This window comes from Spermophilus citellus (genome assembly GCF_964194105.1).
Source record: "Spermophilus citellus genome assembly, chromosome: 2".
NCBI lineage: Eukaryota > Metazoa > Chordata > Mammalia > Rodentia > Sciuridae > Spermophilus > Spermophilus citellus.
In genome coordinates this window covers 45244543-45269004 of record NC_138183.1, presented here as the reverse complement: position 1 = coordinate 45269004, position 24462 = coordinate 45244543, and the positions used below count along the sequence as shown (strand labels likewise).

At 38.3% G+C, this 24462-nt stretch overlaps 2 protein-coding genes across 4 annotated transcripts in view; one reads left to right on the top strand and one right to left on the bottom strand.

Annotated features, from left to right (window-relative positions):
• PLAA (phospholipase A2 activating protein) overlaps positions 1-6187 on the bottom strand; it is a 32729-nt gene extending 26542 nt beyond the window's left edge. The window contains exon 1 of one of the 2 annotated variants that reach the window (XM_081281598.1): positions 5489-6187. In XM_081281598.1, coding sequence (XP_081137724.1) covers positions 5489-5637 — 149 coding nt within the window. In that variant the 5' untranslated portion in view covers positions 5638-6187. The remainder of the gene's footprint in view (positions 1-5488) is intronic. The other variant, XM_081281599.1, reaches the window with a different exon arrangement.
• A 4579-nt stretch (positions 6188-10766) lies between these two features.
• Positions 10767-24462, top strand: part of IFT74 (intraflagellar transport 74) — a 90522-nt gene continuing 76826 nt past the window's right edge. Inside the window, exons 1-2 of one of the 2 annotated variants that reach the window (XM_081280172.1) lie at positions 10767-11002; positions 14879-15017. In XM_081280172.1, the coding sequence (XP_081136298.1) occupies positions 14898-15017 (120 nt within the window). In that variant the 5' untranslated portion in view covers positions 10767-11002; positions 14879-14897. Of the gene's footprint in view, positions 11085-14878; positions 15018-24462 lie in introns of both variants that reach the window. The other variant, XM_081280171.1, reaches the window with a different exon arrangement.

Here is a 24462-nt window from a genome sequence, read left to right as displayed (position 1 = left end):
GTGATGCAGGAAATGAGGATGAAAAAGCTATAAGGTATACAGAAAATAAATAGTAAAATGCTATCTGTAATGACTATAAATGTGAACGGATTAAACTCTCCAATCAAAAGACAGATGGGCAGAATGGTTTAAGAAATATGATCCAATTATATGCTGTCTACAAGAGACTCATTTTTGATCTAAAAACAAATACAATGGAAAATTCCATGAAAACAGTAACCAAGAGAGAACAGGGTTAGCTACACTAATATAAGACCAAATAGACTTTAATTTTTAAAAAGTGAGACATACATTATTATATATTAATAAAAATGCAATATGGCAACACAAAACAATCATAGACACTTATACACCAGATAACAGGCCATCAAAATACACAAAGCAAAAAGTGACAGAATTGAAGGATAAATAGTTCTACAATAATTGCCAAAGACCTCAATACCCCATTTTCAATAATGAATAAAACAACCAGACAGAAAATAGGTACAGAAATTAAAGGCTTAACACAATAAACCAACTAGAACTAACAGAACACTTCACCCAAGAACAAGACTCTTCTTGTGGAAAACAGCACGATGATTTTTCTAATCAAAAAACTAAAACAGCCAGGGATGGTAGCTCATACCTGTAATTCCAGGGACTTGCAAAGCTATTACAAGAGGATTGTGAATTCATAGCCAGCCTCAGCAACTTAGTGAGGCCTTAAGCAACTCAGCAAGACCATGTGTCTAAACAAAACATGAAAAAGAGCTGGGGTGTAGTTCAGTGGTTAATGCCACTGGATTCAATTCCCCATATTAAAAAAAAAAAATGATCCAGTTATCCCATTTCTGAGTATATTTCTAATGGAATGAAACCAGAGTCTTAAAGAGATATTTGGACAACCATGTTCAGCATCATTATTTACAATAACTAAAATGTGGAAGCAACCCAAGAGTCTATCAATCAATGAGTGGATAAACAAATGTGGTCAACACAAACAACAGAATTTTACTTAACTTCAAAAAGGAAAGAAATTCTGACAGGTTCTAAAATATGAATGAACTTTTGAGGATAAACTAAATGAAAAGAGCCAGTTACATAATGATGGTTACCATGAGCTAAGGAAAGTAAGCATGGGAATTTATTATTTTAATGAGTATAAATTTTATAAGATGAAGTTATGAAGCTGGATGGTGGTAATAGTTGCATACCTCATAAACATACTTAATACTACTGAACTTTATACATAAAAATGGTTACAAAACTAAATTTTGTTAGATAGCTATATATTTTATATTTTTTTTAGTTGTAGATGGACATAATACCTTTATTTTGTGTATTTATTTTTACGTGATGCTGAGGATCAAATCCAGTGCAGAATGCATGTGAGGCAAGTGCTCTACTGCTAAGCCACAACTCCAGCCCCCTAGGTTTATTTTACCAAAATAAAAATAAATGGGGGGGGGGGATTATGAGCACTATAAATCTACAGAAATGGGGAAAAGGCACAGAACAAGAATAAGGATAACCAACAGAAAATCTTCATAATCAGTTGAATCATATGAAAAAAATCTTCAAAGGAAGATAATTGGTAGTAGCCAATTTTTGTTCACTTCATTTATGAAAGTTTTTAAAAATGTTATTTTGAAAACATTTATCAATAAGCCCAGAGAAAATTTTAAAATAATACATGTTGAAAATCTATAGTATGGGTGGTGGGATTGGTGCACATCTGTAATCCCAGCTACTTGGGAAGTTGAAGAAGGAAGATCATAAGTTTGAGGCCAGCCTCAGCAACTTATCAAGATCCTGTCTCAAACAAAAAATAAGAGTTGGGAATGTAACTCAGTGGTAGAGTACCACTGGGTTCAATCCCCAGTACTGGGGGGGAAATAAAATCAATATTAGGTAAATTACTAAGTCTATGTATGTGTGTCCTTTAGCACTTCTCAGCATAAATGTCTGTATGCATCATCCATAGTGGTCTATGAATTTTGTAATGGTGGAATCCAGATCTGATTTTTCTTTATATTTTCCCAAATTACTAACACAATGGTTTACATAGTAAGCATTAAGTAGTTTTTGAATGGATTAAAAAATGCTTTTAAGTATTAAGGAAAAGAAAAGACTGCCAGCCACCCCAGCCTGGCAACTATACCCTTCTTGTACTCTGCATACGTATGAAACTTTTACTTAGAAAAGGTTAGTCTGAATGGGGGGGCACCAGTCTTGGAACTATGAGAAACATGTAATTTCATACTGAAGCCCAAGATTACCAAAAACAAAACACCTGAGGCTGGAGATCAGTCCAGGGAAATAGCCCCACCAATTAAGTTCAAAATCAACAAGTGCCAGCTAAGAGCACAGAACTTCCCAAGAACTTTTTATTTCCATCTTCAACAATAAGGACACAATACAGATTACCAAACATCTGAGGAAATGCCTCCAGCATAACATATGATCCCCCCCCCCCAAAAAAAAACCCAACCAACCAACCAAACAAAAACAACCCATCAATTTGGAGGAAACAGACCACTCAGGAAAAAAATAAAATAAAATAGAAAAATAAAAATCATTAAGATCCTTGAAAATACTGCAACCATGAGACAAAGACAAAATTTCACAAATAAGTCAAGGTAATTCCATAAAAATTATAGCCAAAAAGAGAAAGAAGATATTGTTTTAAATGGGAGAAAAACAAAAAGAAATTTAGAAAATAAGTCCAATATTTGAATTTCTAAATTTTTAAAATCTTTTAAAATTAAATACTGCACAGAACACATCTTTATATAGAGAAATAGACGTAAAATGTAAGAATTAGGAGTTAGATAAAATTTTTGCCTTTGAGAAAGAGAAATTTGGGGTGCAATATGAAGGGAGCAGGAATTGCTTTGGTTTCCTAACAAACCCCACAGATATACTGGATGAAGAACCCAAAGTACTGAGTTTACAAGAGGGAGAAGTCACTTTATCCTTAGCATGATCAGAGAATACTGAATGTATGAACTTCAACCTGCAGTTGTATCTTCCAATATGGATAGTTTTCAAAAGGCAAAGATGCTCAAGCCTTATCTCATCTCTCCCAACCCAGAAGTGATGACAGACTTGGGAGATCCAATTTAGTATGAAGACAGCTTATGGAAATCTGAAGTAATATGAAATAGGAGCAGGTTGGCTGGCTCAATTTTATGTACTACTGAAAAATAGTGTCCAAAGGACCTTCAGAAGGTCCAGAGACTTTCTGAGTTTTCAATGGATTTCAGTTTAAGACTAGATATATCTGATTTAGTCATCCTAGAAGAGAACTCTGTGTCTCCCGAGAAGTAAATTCTATTCTAGTTCATCCCTATACTTACTACCTTGAGCCAGAACCATACTGACAATGTACTTGTGAATACATATTTCATTTACTACCTGACTCCAAGCATTGTACAGTCTTTCATTAATATATTAATATCCCATGAAATAAAAACTGTCAGTATGCCAGCCTTGTGAACCCTTTTATAACACTAAAGGTGTAGTTTGAGACATTCTAGTTAGGAAGCATAAAATGTCAATCACCTAGTGAAGGAGATGTTCTAACCTGAGCGCTGGAAAGAGAAAAATAATCTTGTGTCAGTAATACCCAAATATCTACCCCTGTGCCTGGCAAAATGCAAGTTTTTCATATAAATACCTGAATGTATTTGGGGAAAAATAATGTGATTTAAATCAGTTCTAAAATAGAAGATTAGAATCAGTTCTCAAATACAAGATCATTTTAGACCAAAGTTCATCAAGTTCCTAGATTATGCAACTTTCCAGTGATTTAAACTTTTGTCAACGTGGCACAGTCCTACAAACATATAAAAGTTTAATGACAGGATTCCACTATTAAAATAGGCATCTTCCTACAATGTTTATATCCTTCTGAGCATGTTTTTACTGAACTTGATTCTATGCATTTACTTTTTGTTTTGTTTTGTTGCCAAGGATTGAATTGTGTTTTCTTAGTATACATTATCACTGAGATATACAGCCAATCTTTAAAAAATGTATTTAATTAGTTATGTTCCGAGGACCGTTTCAAAGTCTCAAAATTAATCGTTGTTCTCAAATACACAAACAGCTACCTAACATGTTATAAGTGGTTTGAAATACCACAGAGCCTTAAAGAGTTAGAAGAGACCTTTAGAGATCATTTTATTCAAGTCAATACAGGAATTTGCTGTATAATTTCCCTAGTCTAATCTACCATCATGTGTAGGCTGCATTACTGCAAAAGCCTCCAAACAGATCTACTTTCACACTTGTCCTTTTCCAATTTATTTTCTATCAGTAGATAACAAAAATTTCTCAACAAGAAATCCCATCATACTCCCAACTATCTGAATGCTTCTACCTCTGAACTCCATGACCTGGTTCCTGCCAGGCTCACCTCACCATTTATATCCTCCTGTTACACAGGAACTTTCCTTTTTCTCAATACAGGGCCTCAGTGTTCCTCCTGCTGTCCAGGCTGTTCCTTCATTTTAGGTCTTCCAGCTCAACCATCCTCATTTCTCCCTCCCCAAGACCAGCACAATCCATCTCATGCTTGTGATGTCAGCTTTAAAAAACAAAAACATCTCCTGGAGAAGCTTTCTTTTTAACACCACCCCCCCCCCCATTCTTTATCTGTATTCTTCATAATACATGTCAATTCATCTTCCTCAGCAGATTAAGAGAGTTCCATAAACATGTGAATTGTCTGTTTTCTCCCAATAGTTATCAATTGAATTTAAGAATGGTAACCCCAAATCTGAAACCTCTAGTGATGTGAGACTTATTAAACAAAGTAAGTAACCTCAATTACAATCAGTTGTAAACCCTTAAACTTGATCTGGACCTTTTTATTTATTTATTTAGTTTGAGAATTTGGCTGATAAAACTTTGAAGGCAATGAGCCTTCCTCAAGAAAAGAGCATATCCACACAGCAATAAGCATTTTGGGGGTATCATCCACGTGATCCATCACAGAGCCCAGACTAAAATACTCTAACCTGCACCACAAAGAGAGGATTCAATGCAACCTTCTGAAATGCAATTTTTGAGATCTAAAGGAAGACTACAGAGCAACTTCTAGGAAAAAAGAAATACAACAAATCACCAATATGAAAGATGCTTTCACATTACCTCACTTAGGAGGGTGCACCTGGCATCAGTAAATTTTCAACTCTAAAACAAACTTTGGAAGATATTCTGCGAAAACTGAAACCCTCAAAAGTAAGAGGATCCTCCAAGGTCACCAACTCGTGAAGTGATCAAGTTAAGACAAGGCGGCAGGTGTCTGGTCCTCCAAACCGGTACTAGATCCACTTAAATCTGAAGTCTTACACTGAGCGCCTAGAGTGCCACAGCTCTGAAAATCGGCCGGGACCTGGGAGCCGAGGGCAGGAAACGAAGTATACAGCCCGGAAGGGTCGCTCTTCCTTCCCTGCGGGAAGCCCGTATTGAAGCCAAGGGTAGCCCAAGTCGCAGCGCTCACCTGTCCGGGGCCCAAAGGCGGGTGGTGCGGTCTCGGGACACCGACACAAAGGCCCCCGGCGGATAGAGGCAGCACACCAGGCCCCGCACGTCCAGCTCGTGGCCCGGGAGGGAGCAGCTCAGCCGGTACCTGGCGGCGCCGCTCGCCATGGCCCGTGTGGGTCGGACGCCCGGAACCCGGGCACTGCGCGAGATCCGTCCACAGGGCACACCTGGCGTGCACCGGCTGCCGCGGGAGTTGGGCCTGCAGGTGAGGGGCGACGGGAGACCGGAAGAGCCTGGGAGCCGGTGCGGAAGGGCGGCGGGGAAGGGGCGCGCCGAGCGAGCCAAGTGACACAGCAACCCTGACTTGCACGCCGGAATTCATCATCCGCCTCAGCCCGCCATGACGCAGAGTGTGTGCGTCCCGACTGTCGAGGCCGACTCGGGGCTGCGGCTCGCTCCCCTCCCGCTCTCTGGATCGCCGGCGGAGGAAGAGAGCACCACGCCCGGTCTTTCTGTGCAGGCCGAGCCCGGTGCTTTGCTTACTTGGTCCCTTGCTGTGCCTTGGCGGAACTGTTTCTTGTAATACGGGATTCGCGCCAGGACTACAAATCCCACAGTGCCGCGCGTCAGCGGGGGTACGAGCGGCCGGCGATCCGAACCCGGATATTTTAAATCTGCATTCTCCGCCCTGCGCCCTGCGTAGCCGTGGAGATTGCTTCGTGACTCCTGTTAGGGCTTACTTACCCCATTTTCTCCCCACCTTCTCTACGGAGTCTCCTGAGATTTTTTACAAGGTAAACGTTGTTTTTCAATGAAAACAAGAAACCCTTGGAGTCAAACTAACCTCGCTTGCCTCGTTTCAAATTATCCCAGTCTCCTTGCCCAGTGCCATCAGATTAGCTAATGAGTATGGTGGTCCGTGTCCGTTCTTTCAGGCAATATGTACATTCGTCTGGTGGCTTTTTGCTTCTGTAGATCTAGGGTGGGCCTGAGAATGTATGTTTTAAGCACACCCGGGTGATGTTGCCTGTCGTCGTTGGACCACGTTGAGTGCGACTGTCCACATGATTTGTCCTCCAACAATTTCCCTCCCACCAATTTCACTTCGCCACAACCCCTTCTAAATTGCCAAGTCCAGTTAGCGCCTTTCTCACTTTTTTCCTCTTAAAATTCTCATTCGAAGTTTGGAATCACCACTCTTCTGGTTTCTGTTTCTGATTTTAGTCCTGAAATGTTGACATCTTAATACTTGCTTTGCTGTAGCAACTTCTTCCTGGGTGGACTGTTTACTATTGCTTATTTCTAAATGTATATCCCCTGATTGATATCTCCAAACTCTAGATCCGAATTTCTAGCTATTAGAAATCTCTACTTAGTAATTTCTTGTTTTTTGAGGCGGAGAAGGGACTACCGGGAGCCACATCCTCAGCTCTATTTTGTATTTTATTTAGGGACACGCTCTCACTGAGTTGCTTAGCACCTTCCTATTGCTGAGGCTGGCTTTGAACTCGTGATCCTCCTGCTTTAGCCTTTGGAGCCCTTAGGATTACAGGCATGCGCCACCGCGCCCCAGAGTTTCTTGCTTAAATTTCAACATGATTCTAGACTCTTTGCCCCTACTCTCCAGCCAATTCTACACATTAAAATGGGATTATCTTTCTAAAAATTAGATTGTGTTATTCCTTCGTTCAGTAACCTTTGTTTTCCATTCTTGAGTACAGCAATATACAAGGTCTTTTATATCTCCTTTCCAGATTCATCTCTGGTGCCTCCTCCCATCCCTCAACCATATTGACTTTAGCACCATTCCTGAACACATCATGCTATTCATGTTTCCATGCTTTTTGTACATAATCTTAAAAACAAATGAAAAAAACCTATAATGCCTTTTACCAACTGTCGCATTTCAACATCAGTTTATCATCTTCTGGCTCTTCTGTAGACCAGTGCAATTTTGTTATCTTCAATGTAGTATTCACTGAATTTTAACACATAAATGTGTGTGTGTATTCTACCAGACTAAATTTCCTTCTGTCATCTCAAATGTCAACCATCTAGTTTACTGCCTCATATATATGAGGCACACATACCAGATCCTCAGTGAACCTTTCTCCACTGTACAAAGCAATTTTCAGTCTTTTAGTCCTCACAATAACCCTGCAAGGCAGATGGTTTTATTACTCCCATTTACAAATAAAGAATTTGCCTCATTAACAACAAACAGATCAGCTGTTGAATTGTGTGATCGTGCACACCTGTAATCCAATGCTAGAAGCTGAAGTAGGAGGACCCCAGGTTTCAAGCCAGTCTGAGCAATTTAGTGAGACCATGTCTCAAAATAAAAATGAAAAGGACTGGGGATGTAACTTAGTGGTAGAGCACCCCTGGGTTTAACCCCCAGCACCAGAAAAAAAAAAAAAAATATATATATATATATATATATATATCAACAAGAAGGCCATTGTGCTATTGCTCCTGCACTAAAGCCAAACTCAACAGTAAAAGGAAATTTAAGCTTAGCCAATCAAAAGCTGCCTAATTTTCCTCTGGACTTTCTGAAGGGAGCCTCCTGTGTAATCAGGGAATACATGGAATCAGTGAGGGCAGAAGATCAGCCAACTTTATCTAACAATCTCATATATGACACATGTTCAATAGTATTTTTAAAATTAGTTAACAACTGAAATAACTTAAATCACATAGCAAGAATGTAATGGAGCTCAGACTAAACTTAAGTTTTGTGAACACAAAACTGAGCTCTACAATATTTTAGATGTTAAGCAATTCATACATTTAAAACATTTTCTTCTTACTCTCCATCTGTGTACAAAGTGACAAATTCTGGATTCTCCTGCCATGTGCCTGAGGGCATGTAGGACTACTCTAGATGATGTTACACAAGTTTTTTCCAGAAAAAACAGGATAGTTACCCAATCCAGACCAAACATTAAAATTTATGTAAACTGAGTTATGCATTACAATTTTGATTCTCAGTATGATGCCAGGGCCTTACACATGCTGGGCAAGTGTATCTCTGAGCCATGTGTCCATCCCATTTTTTACATAATCAAATAATGAGATTTTAGGGCTCTAGTATTATTTAATCAGTGTGTTTAGATTTTTTTCTAGTCATTTGCTGTAACAAATACTGTTCAAATGAATAACCTTGGTTATGAACATATGTGTTATATATGTACATGAATCCAATAAGAAGATATGCTGAGGGCTGGGGATGTGGCTCAGTGGTAGAGCGCTTGTGCAGCATGGGTGAGGCACTAGGTACAATTCTCAGCACCAAATATAAATAAATAAAAATTAAAAAGTCCATTGGCAACGCAAAAAATATTTTTTAAAAAGAATATATGCAGAAAAAAAAAGAATACATGCTGAATTGCTAGAAGTGCAATTGCTGGTCAAAGGACATGTACATTGAATTTTCATAGCCATTTTTTTTCCATAGACACTCCCACCAGTGGATCTAGTATTTTTTCACTTGATGTGAATATTCACTAACACATTCATTAATATCTTCTGTTTTCTGCTCTAGAAAAATTTAATGATGCTATTTCTGAAAGTTTGTTTTTTTTAAAAAAAATCTACATTCATACTGCAAATGTCCATATTTTTTGACTTTTTTCTTCTGTGGGCTCTGGCATAACTGACCTTATTCAATAACAAGTAATCTCTTGGTTGTTATCTTAGGGTTAGTCAAATGACCAATAGGCCAACCAGACTATGGAGATATATATATGTATATGTGTGTGTGTATAATTCTTTGGCTGAGTCTTGGTTTCCTCTCAGTCTTCTAAATAGCTGGGATTACAGGCATATTCCACCACTCCCAGCTTCAAATAATCTTTATTCTGCTTCTACATAAACTCTATAAAATGTTTTCCTTCAGCCACCTCTAACAGAGTCCTGAACCACTTCTGGTTTACAACTGCTGCCTGCTCAAGCTCTTTAAACTTTTCACATGCTGTTATAGTTCAGATATGGGGTATCCCTCAAAAACTACTGTCAATGCAGGAATATATGAAGGTGAAATGATAAGATCATGAGAGTTGTAACCTCATCAATCCATCTTAGTTGGAATAGACTGACTAGGTCTTACCTCTAGGCAGATGGGCATGGTTGGAGGAGGTCAGTCACTGGGGGAATGTCCTATTGCTTTCTGCTCTATCCTGACCCCACAAGGAGCTGAGTAGCTAGCTTTACTCCACTGAATTTTTCCACCATGATGTTGTACCTCACCTTGAACCCACAGCAATGAAGTCAGCCACCAGTGGACTCTCTGAAATCATGAGCCCCAAATAAACTCTTCTCCTTGAAGTTATTCTGTTAGATATTTCATTTACAGTGATGCAAAAGCTAACTGAAACATATGCTAAAGTTTATCTTTCAAAGTTTTTTAGTAGGAAAAACACAGGGTGCATTGGAGACGTTAAATAGAGAAGAGGCAGAGGGAATTGGGAATTATTCAGTGGAGTGCCAGAGAATTCTCTGAAGAAAGAACATATGGGTTAAGACTTGAATGATGAACAAGTCTTTTGACAGTGAAAAGCACAGGAATAGGGATTCCAGGAAGAGACCATTCCTGTCCTGAGCCAGACAGGAACTTAAGACACAAATACTCTTACAATAAACTTATGATTATTTACATAACTTAGTCACTTATCTATCCCCAACCACACCCCTAGCACTGGGGATTGAACACACAGGCACTCTACCACTGAACTACATCCCCAGTCCTTTTTATTTTGAAAAAAAGGTCTTACTGATTTGCACAGGCTGGCCTCAAACTTGGGATCCACCTACCTCAGCCTCCCAAGTCACTGGTATTACAGGCATGTGCCACCGCACCCAGCTAATATCCCTGTATCTTAAAAACAACAGAATATATCTTATCTCTCTCCTTCCCCAGCCCCTCTGCTTCTCTGCTTCTGTTTATGTCCTGCACTGCGCAACCTTGTGCCACCATGCTATTCTGCCACGTTTTCCCTCTTGAGAACAGCACTAAGAACAAGCACTGCTGCCTGCAACAACATACTGATGCTGGACATTGGTTGCTACAGATAGACCTTTGCAGTCTTAGACACTGGGTGTACTTGCCAAGGCTTTCACCCTTTCTTAAGTAAACTCCCTAAAGTCTGGTTCTTGGTATGAGCATCAGATTACATAGAATCGGTTCAGGTCGGGCACTCAGAAGTCCCACTTATTGTCAAGAAAACCAAAGTGTCTCAATACAATGTTCTCCTTTTTTCTAGTCAACCTGCCTGTTGTCATTTCTTCCAAAAAATAATTGAAAAAAAAACAAGGCTAGTTCTCGAATATCGCGATAGAAGTTTGATCTCGTTCGTTTGTGGGTACCGGGATCTTAGGTACAGGATTGACCAATCAGGCGCAGGGCCCTTCTTCACCCCACCCCGGTTGCCAGGATACGCAGCGCCACGCAGCCGTAGCTGGTTAGGCCTGAGGGCCTGAAAAGCCGCCCCTGAGTGACCAGGAGTCGCGGGCAGGGAAAAGCTTGCTGGTGAGTTCCTCCGCAGTGACGGTCTCGGAAAGAGTGGAGCGCCCTGAACCCTTGCCATCGCCCTCCTTCCGCGACGGTGCAGGTGAGAAAGCCCAAGTTCCATCTCTTCCTCTCACATCTTTGTGCGCCGGTTCTTTATTCAGGCGGCGCTGATTTTATCCAATTCTTCAGCTCTTAGGGGTTTGTTTTGGGCCCCTTGCCCGGCCGCTGAAGTTTTCTATTCCAGCAAAGGGTGCGCAGAGATCTCCAGGAGTCCCCTGAGGAGACCCTCCAAGCTGGACTACACGGAAGAATCCCAGAGCCTCAGAGAGAGTCCCTGTGGGCTGAAGGATTTTACTCAGAGGAGTAGATATGTCCTTTGGTTACGTGGAAGGGACTTAATAACACTTGTGGGAATGGTTGGTTTAGAGAGGACAGTGCCAAATGTGTTAGGTATGGTATCTGATCTTCACAATAACTCTACAAGGTGGAGCTCATGGCCACACTTTATTGTAGATATGAGGAAACACATCCAGAGAAGCTAAGTGCGTGTCAAGATTATGCAGATAGTAACTGTCAGAAGTAAAGTTTGTATCCCTAATCTATGTGGCACCAACTGACAGGCACACAACTGTGATTGTGTGAATAATCCCTAAGGTTGTGTGAATATATGAATCCCAGAGTTTGTTACTACTGCCCCTCCTTCCCCTTTCTCTTAATCCCACTGAGACTAATGTAAATGCTAAGCCTTCCCCACTACCAGTAGAGCAGAGGCAAAGAAAATCAGATGGAATTTTTGTATATTGGCAGTTTTCTTGAAAGTTATCAGAAAAGCTAAAATGAGAGTGACTGATTCTGCTGGAAACCACAGTTTAATTGTACTGGCTCTTGGAGAAACCGTTTTAAAATTAAACCCTGTTCTCCTTTCAAAAACTCATTTCAAGAAATTCCCCTTTCCATTTGAAATAATGCTATTGCTTTGTCTGCAGAGTTCAAAACGGCAGTTAAGTACACTTAAACAATATGAGGTAGAGCTGGGGATGTGGCTCAAGCAGTAGCGCGCTCGCCTGGCATGCGTGCGGCCCGGGTTCGATCCTCAGCACCACATACCAACAAAGATGTTGTGTCCGCCGAGAACTAAAAAATAAATATTAAAAATTCCCCTCTCCCTCCCCCCCCCTCCCCCCCCCCACTCCAGATCCTGACTCAAAGTAAATAAATAGAAAGAGCCAGGTATGTATGGTACAGTACTTGCCTCACTTGCCCAGGATGCATGAGGCCCTATGTTTCATTTCCTAGCATTTAAATATATATATATATATACACACACACACACACACACACACACACTAAACATGGGTGCTGCAAAAAAAAAAAAGCAAGAACTGGGTATAGGTTATAAAAATAGAGAAGCTATTTTAGTTTGCCATATGTATTGTTTGTGAGCATCAGCATTTTTGTTTATTTTAAATTTTTTTATTAAATGCTATTTTTTATTAAAAGCTGATATATAAAATTGTACCTATTAATGGGGTAACATGAGATTCAATATGTGTGTTATGTAATGTTTAAATTGGATTAATAATATCTATCTCTGCAAACATTTATCATTTCTTTGTTTTGACTGTTTAGTAAAATTTCCCTCTTTGTTTTTGTTGTTGGAATTGATACAGGGCTTTCTGCTTGCTAGGCATGCATTCTATCCCTGAGCTATACTCCTGACCAAATTTAGTAAATTTTTGTAATTAGCAATCTCTTAGTATAAGAGGAGATTGAAAAGATATAAAAGTCAACAAAGTTTCTGTCTGTCACTGAGACAGATGCTGAGGATATAAAGATGAATAAAATCCAGCTTTCCCTGTAAAGGGAGAGAAATACTTAGGCAGATCATTAATATCAATTGGGATAGATACATGTGCACAATGCATAGTAGCATATAGAACTGACCAACAAATTCAAATTGAAGAAAGTGGAGATGGTTATGGAGTGATCATGGAAGGATTCCTAGAGAAGATAATGGGCAAGTTGTGTGTTAGGCAAGGGAACTAGTTAAGAGGCTGATGTAATAGTCCACTTGTGTCAGGGAGGCCTTGAATTGACCAGTGCTATAGGAATAGAGAGGAAGACACATGTTAAACAGTTAGTAATAAAATCAGTAGAACTATTTGATAAGCTCTGGGAAGTGAAGGAGAGGAGAAATCAAGGATGAAGTGTTTGACTTATGTACAACTAGAAGATGGTGCCAAGAGAAAGAATAACTTGGGGAGATGATCAGAAGTTTAGATTTACATATATTTATTTTGAAATATTTAGGAAACATCTAAGTTGAGATGTTAAGTAATTATTTGGATATAAACACCTTAAGCTGAGTGTGTCAGGACTGGAGATAAGGAGTTATGAATCCTCAGTTCTAATTATTAAAGCCCTTAGTGTAGATAAGGTGACCTAATGAGAGCTTAGAGCAAAAAAAGAAAAATAGGCTGGATGATATCTTGGGGGAATGCTCTTACTGAAGGGCAGAACAAGATCTAGGAGACTGAAAAAGATGTTCAAAAGGAGAATATTATGGAGATGGTTTCATGTAAGAATGGAAACTAGTATCAGATGTCACATCCTTGGCAATATTTGCAGGGGTCATTTGAATGGAATAGTGGGCATCCAGGAAATAGGTCTTCTTTTTATGGGTGGGAGTACTTGGAATAGAACCTGGGGCCCTTTATCACTGAGCTACATCACCAGTCTTTTTATTTAAAAAAAAATTTTTTATTGGAGCTTTATGGCTGTACATAGTAGTTGAGTTCATCCCAACAAACTCATACCTGCATAGAAATCAGTTTCAGTTTATGATCCCTCCTGTTCCCTCCCCCTTTTCCCTCTAATCTTCCCCACTCTCTTCTTCTACTAGACTTCCTTTCACTCCTTTATTAATTTGATTGGTTCTTTAAGTAATCTTATCCTTCCCTCCCCCTTTCCTTTATAATACTCTAGCTTCTGCAAATGAGAGAACCTTTTTTATTTTGAGACAGAGTATTGCTAAATTGTTGAGAATGGCCTTAAACTTGTTAGTCCTCCTGCTTCAGTGTCCTGAGTCAGGCATGCCCACCATGCCTGGCAAAAACAGTGTTTTCTTAAAAGATTGGTTACATAAAGAAAGAATATCTGGGGGAGAGTTAGAGATGGTTGTAAGATCAAGAGATTAGTTTTTATGGTTAGCAAAAAACTGACTTAAGAGATTGGAGGAAGTTTAAAGAAATCAACAGGAATGGAGGTAATGCCCAAAGGAGATGGGATCAAGAGGGCAAATCAGAATAGAGATTGATCTTGATCGAGAATAGGGATGGCTAGGGAGATTGGAGGGCAAAATGGATTAGGTTAATTTGTGTGTTCTAAAGATGGATGATAAAAGACTTGATTTTCCAGTTAGTAGCAAATAACTTGTTGATGGTGGTAGGAACAGAAGTTGGAATAGAAACATGGTTAAGGATCAGAAATACCAGAGAGAGAGAGAGAGTGTGTGTGAGAGTGTGATTGTTAATTAGAGGAGCTTGTAAAATAACAGGGAAATAAGGAAAAATCATGTAATAAATGGTCCTGTAGTTCTAAATGGAATATTAACCCATTGTGCCCTGTTGTTCTATGGATCTTTGTAGGGCATTTAAGTAATTGTTCTAAGTTTTTATAGGTATCCTATGTATAGGATGATGGGACATAATATAATAGGTTAATGTCAAATTTGAACAAATCAAAGCAGGTTTAGCCTTATAGTGTTCCTGGAATGGTAATTTGCAAGAATAATCGTCATGAATTAAATGTTTGAAGAAAGGGTATAATGGGACAATTGTATCTTGCTATAAAAGACATCAAAGGAAAATTGAACTATTTATTGTTTCCAAACAGTGGTTAAAGTGAACAAATAATGGCCAGTAATCACAAAGCTTCAGCATCTCGCCCTGTTTCACGAGGTGGAATTGGGTTGACAGGAAGACCTCCTTCTGGAATGCGACCCCTATCAGGAAATAATCGAGTGGCAACTGGAGTAAGTTTAAATAAAACAAATCTGTGGAATGCTTATGCATATATCATGGTAGAAGTTGGAAAACTTCTCTGTATGAGAGATTCTGCTTTGGGTTCCTTTATTCATTAAGCATAAAGTTATATAAATGACTTTTTGTTTGTTTTTTTGTAATTTTTTGGTACCAGGGATTGAATTTAGGTATGCTTAATTACTGAGTCACATCCACAACCCATTTATTTTTTTTTTATTTTTATTTTTTTTTTATTGGTTGTTCACAACGTTACAAAGCTCTTGACATATCATACTTCATACATTAGACTGAAGTGGGTTATGAACTCCCAATTTTACCCCAAATGCAGATTGCAGAGTCACATCGGTTACACATCCACAATTTTACATAATGCCCTATTGGTAATTGTTGTACTCTGCTCCCTTTCCTATCCCCCTTATTTTTTATTTTGAGACAGCATCACACTTAGTTTCTTAGGGCCTCGCTAAGTTGCTGAGGTTGGCTTTGAACTTGTGATCCTCCTGCTTCAGCCTCCTGAGCTCCTGGGATGACAGGTGTGCACCACCATGCCCAGCAATATGTTTGTTTTTTTGTAAAACGTGAAAATATAAATATGGGACAATTTTGAGACGACACCACTGAGGGATGTTGCCCGCTGTTGCTGATCCTCAATTTTATTTTAAAGCTACAATAATTTTAAATGGTACAGTGCATTGGTGCCAGAATCAAATGAAATAAAATAGACTAGAAATAGAATCAAGCATATGTAAGAATTAGTGATTAAGATGGCATTTCAACTTAGTTGTAAAAGCATAGAGTATTCATTAGAACATTCCAAAAACAAACTATTTGTTTAAAAAGTTTTTGATCCCTCTCTCACATCTTTTATCAGAATTCTAAATAGTTTTGAAACTTGATATTTTGAAAATATAATCACAGCTGCATTAGAGAATTTGTATTTCGTATAAACTTGATATAGGCTAGGACTTTCTAATAAGAACTGAAATGCCAAGTAATGAAAAGGCGAATAATTTCAAAGCATTTTTTTGGGTGCTGGGGATTGAACCCAGGGCCTTGTGCATGCAAGGCAAGCACTCTACCAACTGAGCCATATCCCCAACCCTAAGGAGAGTAATTTCAGAATTATATATTTGAATTAAAAAATTGAAAACACCAAGAAAAATGATAACCTGGTAAAAAATATTTATAAAAACAGAATTCATAATCTTAAAATGATATAACAAACTTTACTAATTTGTAAGAGTTTTTTCTGTATTAAGTCTATAAACCTATGTTCAATCAGAATTCCATGAGATTTCTTCTGAAGGATGGAAGGAATGCTGCCGCAGCCTTGGCTGGGCACTGAATCACGAGCCACCACACACCTTGTAGATTCAAACAGCAATTCTTTATTCCCGAACTCACACCAGCCTCTACACATGTTCTGGGGAAATCCAAGTTCTCCTGCCGCCCAATTCACCTACTCCACGAGGCTTTCTTTTCCAGTACTTTCTGAATCTCATGAGAACTCAAGGATCAGCGTGCCTGAGGCAGCAGGATACGCCCTATTCCCCCTCAGGGTACACCTTAAACCTGGAACTTCCCTAAACCCAAGATTGTCTTAAACCAGGAACGCCTTAAACCCAAATTATCCTAAACCAGGATACTTCCTAAAACCTGCAGGATACACCCTAAACCTGGATCCACCCTCGTCCTTGAGCAGGGTCACCTTTCTCAAACACACATGCAATGTCACAGCGAATTTCCAAGGCAAGTCCATTTAACATGGGGTATGCTGGCAAGGAAATTTCGATGCGTCATTCCTACTTGGCAATGGCCCTCAGCAGAATGCCACTATAAAATTATTTCAAAATTCATCTAGAATAAAAAAGCAAAACTAATAAGAAGTATAATTGCATAAAAATTTTTTTATAAAGGTTGAGTGAGTGAAACTATATTCTAATTGCCACAGCAATTTTAGAAACAAACTGCTAAATGTTAAGAGCATAATGTCATAAATCAGTGAATCAAGAAGAAAAACACTATTAGAAAAAGTGGGATAAAGTTTACAGAATAATTCTTAGCAGAAGAATATCCAGTAAAGATGATTACATATTTTTAAGTATCATAATAAGAAAAGTCTTGAGACCTAATGACCTTATGACAAGTGAGACTTAAATTATGATATTTTTATCTGTATAATGAGCTATTAGAGAGTCATTAAAATTATTTTTAAATATATTTGAGAAAAGAAATTCTTCTTTTTGGTACTAGGGATTGAACTTAGAGGCACTTAATCACTAAGCCACTTCCCCGTCTCTTTTTATATTGCATTTATTGACAGGGTCTCATCAAGTTGCTGAGGCTGGCTTTGAATTTGGCAATCCTCCTTCCTCAGCCTCCCAAGCTTCTGGGATTACAGGTGTACCACCACACTTGGCAAAATTCTTTATAATATAGCATTAAGAAAAAAAAAAGTGTAACCTCAACTTAACTTATAAACATGCATTTATATGTGCATAGAAAATAAAGTAGGAAGAAATGAATATACCACAATGTCTGTAATATTTTCTCTTATATTCACACAGATGGCTTTGACTAACTCAGAGGGTGCTTAAAGCTGATGCTTAAGTTAACTGCAAACAACAGATAATTCTTGGTCCTATGTTTATTTTGGGGGGCAGGAATAGCTTTGTTAAAGTCAGTACCTCATGTTTTCAGATTTTTCTAGAGTTTTCGGGTGTATTATCACATCAATTTAGAAATGACTTTTCTGACATCTTCTTAGATATACTAAGCTAGGATATCTTTTTCTTTTGTTCTAATAAGAATTAATGCTTCTAAATTAAATATTTACAAAATGAATCTGACATTGCCACTTATTTTTTTTTTTTTTAGGCATCTAAGCACACAGACCACGTGGTTTTATAGACAGTTAGATTACAATCAGATTTGTCAACAGTTAGACAATTTGTCAACAGTTAAGCCACTCAAAGAAAACAAATGTGAGCCAAAGATTTTATATTCAACAAACCTGACCTTCAGGTATAAAAAACACAAACATTTATCAGCATACAAACACTCAGGGAATATTTTTTGTGTGTGTGAGTTGTAGGACTTTTATTTATTTATTCATTTTTTTTATTGATTGTTCAAAACATTACGGAGCTCATGATATATCATCTTTCATACATTAGACTCAATTGGGTTTTGAACTCCCATTTTTACCCCAAATACAGATTGCAGAATCACAACTGTTACATACTCACATTATTACATAATGGCATATTAGTGACTGTTGTATTCTGCTACCTTTCCTATCCCCTACTATCCCCCCTCCCCTCCCCTCTCCTCCCATCTTCCCTCTCTACCTCCTCTGCTGTTGTTCAATTCTCTCCCCTTTTTTTCCCCCCTCCCCCTTGCCCCTCATAACCTCTTATAATTTTGTGTATCATTGAAGGTCTCCTACCATTTCCATATGCTTTCCCTTCTCTCTCCCTTTCTCTCCCCCCATTCGTCTTCGTTTACTGTTAGTCTTTTCCTCATGCTCTTCCTTCCTGTTCTGTTCTTAGTTGCTCTCTTTATATCAAAGAAGACATTTGGCATTTGTTTTTTAGGGCTTGGCTAGCTTCACTTAGCATAATCTGCTCTAATGCCATCCATTTCCCTACAAATTCTATCATTTTGTCATTTCTTAGTGCTGCATAATACTCCATTGTGTATAGATGCCACATTTTTTTTTATCCATTCATCTATTGAAGGGCATCTAGGTTGGTTCCACAGTCTAGCTATTGTGAATTGTGCCGCTATAATCATTGATGTGGCCATATCCCTATAGTGCGCTCTTTTAAGGTCCTCAGGGAATAGTCCAAGAAGGGCAATAGCTGGGTCAAATGGTGGATCCATTCCCAGCTTTCCCAGGAATCTCCATACTACTTTCCAAATTGGCCTCACCATTTTGCAGTCCCACCAGCAGTGTACAAGTGTACCCTTTTCCCCACATCCCCGCCAACACTTATTGTTGTTTGACTTCATAATGGCTGCCAGTCTTACTGGAGTGAGATGGTATCTTAGGGTGATTTTGATTTGCATTTCTCTGATTGCTAGAGATGGTGAGCATTTTTTCATGTACTTGTTGATTGATTGTATGTCCTCCTCTGAGAAGTGTCTGTTCAGGTCCTTGGCCCATTTGTTGATTGGGTTATTTGCTATCTTATTGTTTAATTTTTTGAGTTCTTTGCACATTCTGGATATTAGGGCTCTATCTGAGGTGTGAGGGGTAAAAATTTGTTCCCAGGATGTAGGCTCTCTATTTACCTCTTTTATTGTTTCCCTTGCTGAGAAAAAACTTTTTAGTTTAAGTAAGTCCCATTTGTTGATTCTTGTTATTAACTCTTGTGCTATGGGTGTCCTATTAAGGAATTTGGAGCCCGACCCTACTATATGTAGTTCGGAGCCAACTTTTTCTTCTATCAGACGCAGCGTCTCTGATTTGATATCTAGCTCCTTGATCCATTTTGAGTTAACTTTTGTGGATGGCGAGAGAAAGGGATTCAATTTCATTTTGTTGCATATGGATTTCCAATTTTCCCAGCACCATTTGTTGAAGATGCTATCCTTCCTCCATTGCATGTTTTTAGCCCCTTTATCAAATATAAGATAGTTGTAACTTTGTGGATTAGTCTCTGTGTCTTCTATTCTGTACCATTGGTCCACCTGCCTGTTTTGGTACCAGTACCATGCTGTTTTTGTTACTATTGCTCTGTAATATAGTTTGAAATCTGGTATTGCTATACCACCTGATTCAAACTTCCTGTTTAGAATTGCTTTTGCTATTCTGGGTCTTTTGTTTTTCCATATGAATTTCATGATTGCTTTATCTATTTCTACAAGAAATGCCATTGGGATTTTGACTGGCATCGCATTAAACCTGTAGAGAACTTTTGGTAATATCGCCATTTTGATGATGTTAGTTCTGCCTATCCATAAACAGGGTATATTTTTCCATCTTCTGAGATCTTCTTCTACTTCTCTCTTTAGGGTTCTGTAGTTTTCATTGTATAAATCTTTCACCTCTTTTGTTAGGTTGATTCCCAAGTATCTTATTTTCTTTGAGGATATTGTGAATGGAGTGGTTTTCCTTATTTCCATTTCAGAGGTTTTGTTGCTGATATACAGGAATGCCTTTGATTTATGCGTGTTGATTTTATAACTTGCCACTTTACTGAATTCATTTATTAACTCTAGCAGCTTCTTTGTAGACCCTTTTGGGTCTGTTGAGTATATTATCATGTCATCTGCAAATAGCGATAATTTAATTTCTTCTTTTCCTATTTTTATGCCTTTAATTTCTTTTGTCTGTCTAATTGCTCTGGCTAGTATTTCGAGAACTAAATTGAATAGAAGTGGTGATAGAGGGCATCCCTGTCTTGTTCCAGATTTTAGAGGGAATGCCTTCAGTTTTTCTCCGTTTAGGATGATGCTAGCCTGAGGTTTAGCATATATAGCTTTTAAAATGTTGAGGTAAGTTCCTGTTATCCCTAGTTTTTCTAGTGTTTTGAACATAAAGGGATGCTGTCCTTTGTCAAATCCTTTTTATGCATCTATCGAGATGATCATATGGTTCTTGTCTTTAAGTCTATTGGTGTGGTGAATAGCATTTATTGATTTCCGTATATTGAACCAGCCTTGCATCCCAGGGATGAATCCTACTTGATCATGGTGCACAAGTTTTTTGATATGTTTTTGTATTCGATTCGCCAGAATTTTATTGAGAATTTTTGCATCCAAGTTCATTAGAGATATTGGTCTGTAGTTTTCTTTCTTTGAAGTGTCTTTGTCTGGTTTTGGGATCAGAGTGATGTTGGCCTCATAGAATGAATTTGGAAGAGCTCCTTCTTTTTCTATTTCTTGAAATAGCTTGAAAAGTATTCGTATTAATTTTTCTTTGAAGGTTTTGTAGAACTCCGCTGTATACCCATCCGGTCCAGGGCTTTTCTTGGTTGGTAGTCTTTTGATAGCTTCTTCTATGTCTTCCTTTGTTATTGGTCTGTTTAACTTGTGTGTGTCTTCCTGTCTCAATCTGGGCAGATCATATGCCTTAAGAAATTTATCGATATCTTCACTATCTTCTATTTTATTGGAATATAGGGTTTCGAAATATTTTCTAATTATCTTCTGTATTTCTGTAGTATCTGTTGTGATATTGCCTTTTTCATCCCGTATGTTGGTAATTTGAGTTCTCTCTCTTCTTCTCTTCGTTAGCATGGCTAAGGGCCTGTCTATCTTATTTATTTTTTCAAAGAACCAACTTTTAGTTTTATCAATTTTTTCAATGGTTTTTTTCGTTTCAATTTCATTGATTTCTGCTCTAATTTTAATTACTTCTTGTCTTCTACTACATTTGCTGTTGTTTTGCTCTTCCTTTTCTAGGTTTTTGAGGTGTAGTGTGAGTTCATTTATTTGTTGGTTTTTTCTTTTTTTGAGGAAAGAACTCCAAGAAATGAATTTCCCTCTTAAAACTGCTTTCATTGTGTCCCATAGATTCCGGTATGTTGTGTCTGTATTATCATTTGTCTCTAAGACTTTTTTCATCTCCTCCTTTATGTCTTCTGTAACCCATTGATCATTCAGTAAAATATTGTTCATTTTCCATGTGATGTAGGACTTTTCCTTCCTCCTTTTATCATTGATTTCCAATTTCATCCCATTGTGATCAGATATGGTGCATGGTATTATCTCCATGCCTTTATACTTACTAAGAGTTGCCTTGTGGCATAATATATGGTCTATCTTTGAGTAGGATCCATGTGCTGCTGAGAAGAACGTGTATCCACTTGATGATGGTTGATATATTCTATATATGTTGGTTAAGTCTAGGTTATTGATTGTGCTGTTGAGTTCTATAGTTTCTTTATTCAGTTTTTGTCTAGAGGATCTGTCCAATGGTGAGAGAGGTGTGTTGAAGTCACCCATAATTATTGTGTTGTGGTCTATTTGACTCTTGAACTTGAGGAGAGTTTGTTTTATGAATGTTGCAGCTCCATTGTTTGGTGCATACAAATTGATAATTGTTATGTCTTGTTGGTGGATGGTTCCTTTTAACAGTCTATAGTGTCCTTCTTTATCCTTCTTGATTAACTTAGGTTTAAAGTTGATTTTATTCGATATGAGTATGGCACTCCTGCTTGCTTCCGAGGGCCATGTGAGTGGTATGATTTTTCCCAACCTTTTACCTTCAGCCTGTGTATGTCTTTTCCTATCATATGAGTCTCTTGAAGGCAGCATATTGTTGGATTTATTTTTTTGATCCAGGTTACTAGCCTATGTCTCTTGATTGGTGAGTTTAGGTCAGTAACATTTAAGGTTACAATTGAGATATGATTTGTACTTCCAGTCATGCTTCTTTATTTATTTATTTTAGTTTGGCTGGTTTTACTTTTTGGTTATTTTCCTCCCCCTTTACTGAGATACCTCCTGATGTTAGTTTTGGCCACTATTTTTCAATTCTTCTTCTTGTAGTATTTTGCTCAAAATGCTTTGCAGTGCTGGTTTTCTTTTTTTTTTTTTTGGAGAGTCAAATGCCTTACTGTGAATAGAGTAATACATAGATTCAGTAAAGTTTATTATATATATATTCCTGCCAGTTTATCTTCTTGAAGGTTAAAATGGTTAAATGTTGTTGTTACAGATTCCAGGTTATAAAAGTTGAGCTAACATGTTGATTCTTTTTTTTTTTTTTTTTAATTTTTTATTGGTTGTTCACAACATTACAAACCTCTTGACATATCATATTTCATATATTAGATTGAAGTGGGTTATGAACCCCCAATTTTACCCCCAATGCAGATTGCAGAATCACGTCGGTTACACATCCACAATTTTACAAAATGCCCTATTAGTAATTGTTGTATTCTGCTACCTTTCCTATCCCCTACTATCCCCCCTCCCCTCCCCTCCCAACTTCTCTCTCTACCCCATCTACTGTAGTTCATTTCTCTCCTTGTTTATTTTCCCATTCCCCTCACAACCTCTTATATGTAATTTTGTATAGCAATGAGGGTCTCCCTCCATTTCCATGCAATTTCCCTTTTCTCTCCCTTCCCCTCCCACCTCATGTCTCTGTTTAAAGTTATTCTTTTCTTCCTGCTCTTCCTCCCTACTCTGTTCATAGTTGCTCTCATTATATCAAAGAAGACATTTGGTATTTGTTTTTTAGGGATTGGCTAGCTTCACTAAGCATAATCTGCTCTAGTGCCATCCATTTCCCTGAAAATTCTATGATTTTGTCATTTTTTATTGCTGCATAGTACTCCATTGTGTATAGATGCCACATTTTTTTTTATCCATTCATCTATTGAAGGGCATCTGGGTTGGTTCCACAGTCTAGCTATTGTGAATTGTGCTGCTATGAACATCGATGTGGCAGTATCCCTGTAGCATGCTTTTTTAAGGTCTTCAAGGAATAGTCCGAGAAGGGCAATAGCTGGGTCAAATGGTGGTTCCATTCCCAGCTTTCCCAGGAATCTCCAAACTGCTTTCCAAATTGGCCGCACCAATTTGCAGTCCCACCAGCAATGTACAAGTGTACCCTTTTCTCCACATCCTCGCCAGCACTTGTTGTTGTTTGACTTCATAGTGGCTGCCAATCTTACTGGGGTGAGATGGTATCTTAGTGTGGTTTTGATTTGCATTTCTCTGACTGCTAGAGATGGAGAGCATTTTTTCATGTACTTGTTGATTGATTGTATACCCTCCTCTGAGAAGTGTCTGTTCAGGTCCTTGGCCCATTTGTTGATTGGGTTATTTGTTATCTTATTGTCTAATTTTTTGAGTTCTTTGTATACTCTGGATATTAGGGCTCTATCTGAGGTGTGAGGAGTAAAAATTTGTTCCCAGGATGTAGGCTCCCTATTTACCTCTCTTATTGTTTCTTTTGCTGAGAAAAAACTTTTAAGTTTAATTAAGTCCCATTTGTTGATTCTAGTTGTTAACTCTTGTGCTATGGGTGTCCTATTAAGGAATTTGGAGCCCAACCCCACAATCTGTAGATCGGAGCCAACTTTTTCTTCTATCAGACGCAGAGTTTCTGATTTGATATCAAGCTCCTTGATCCATTTTGAGTTAACTTTTGTGCATGGCGAGAAAAAGGGATTCAGTTTCATTTTGTTGCATATGGATTTCCAGTTTTCCCAACACCATTTGTTGAAGATGCTATCCTTCCTCCATTGCATGCTTATAGCCCCTTTATCAAATATAAGATAGTTGTAGCTTTGTGGATTAGTCTCTGTGTCCTCTATTTTATACCATTGGTCCACCCGTCTGTTTTGGTACCAGTACCATGCTGTTTTTGTCACTATTGCTCTGTAATATAGTTTGAAATCTGGTATTGCTATAACGCCTGATTCACCCTTTCTGCTAGAATTGCTTTTGCTATTCTGGGTCTTTTATTTTTCC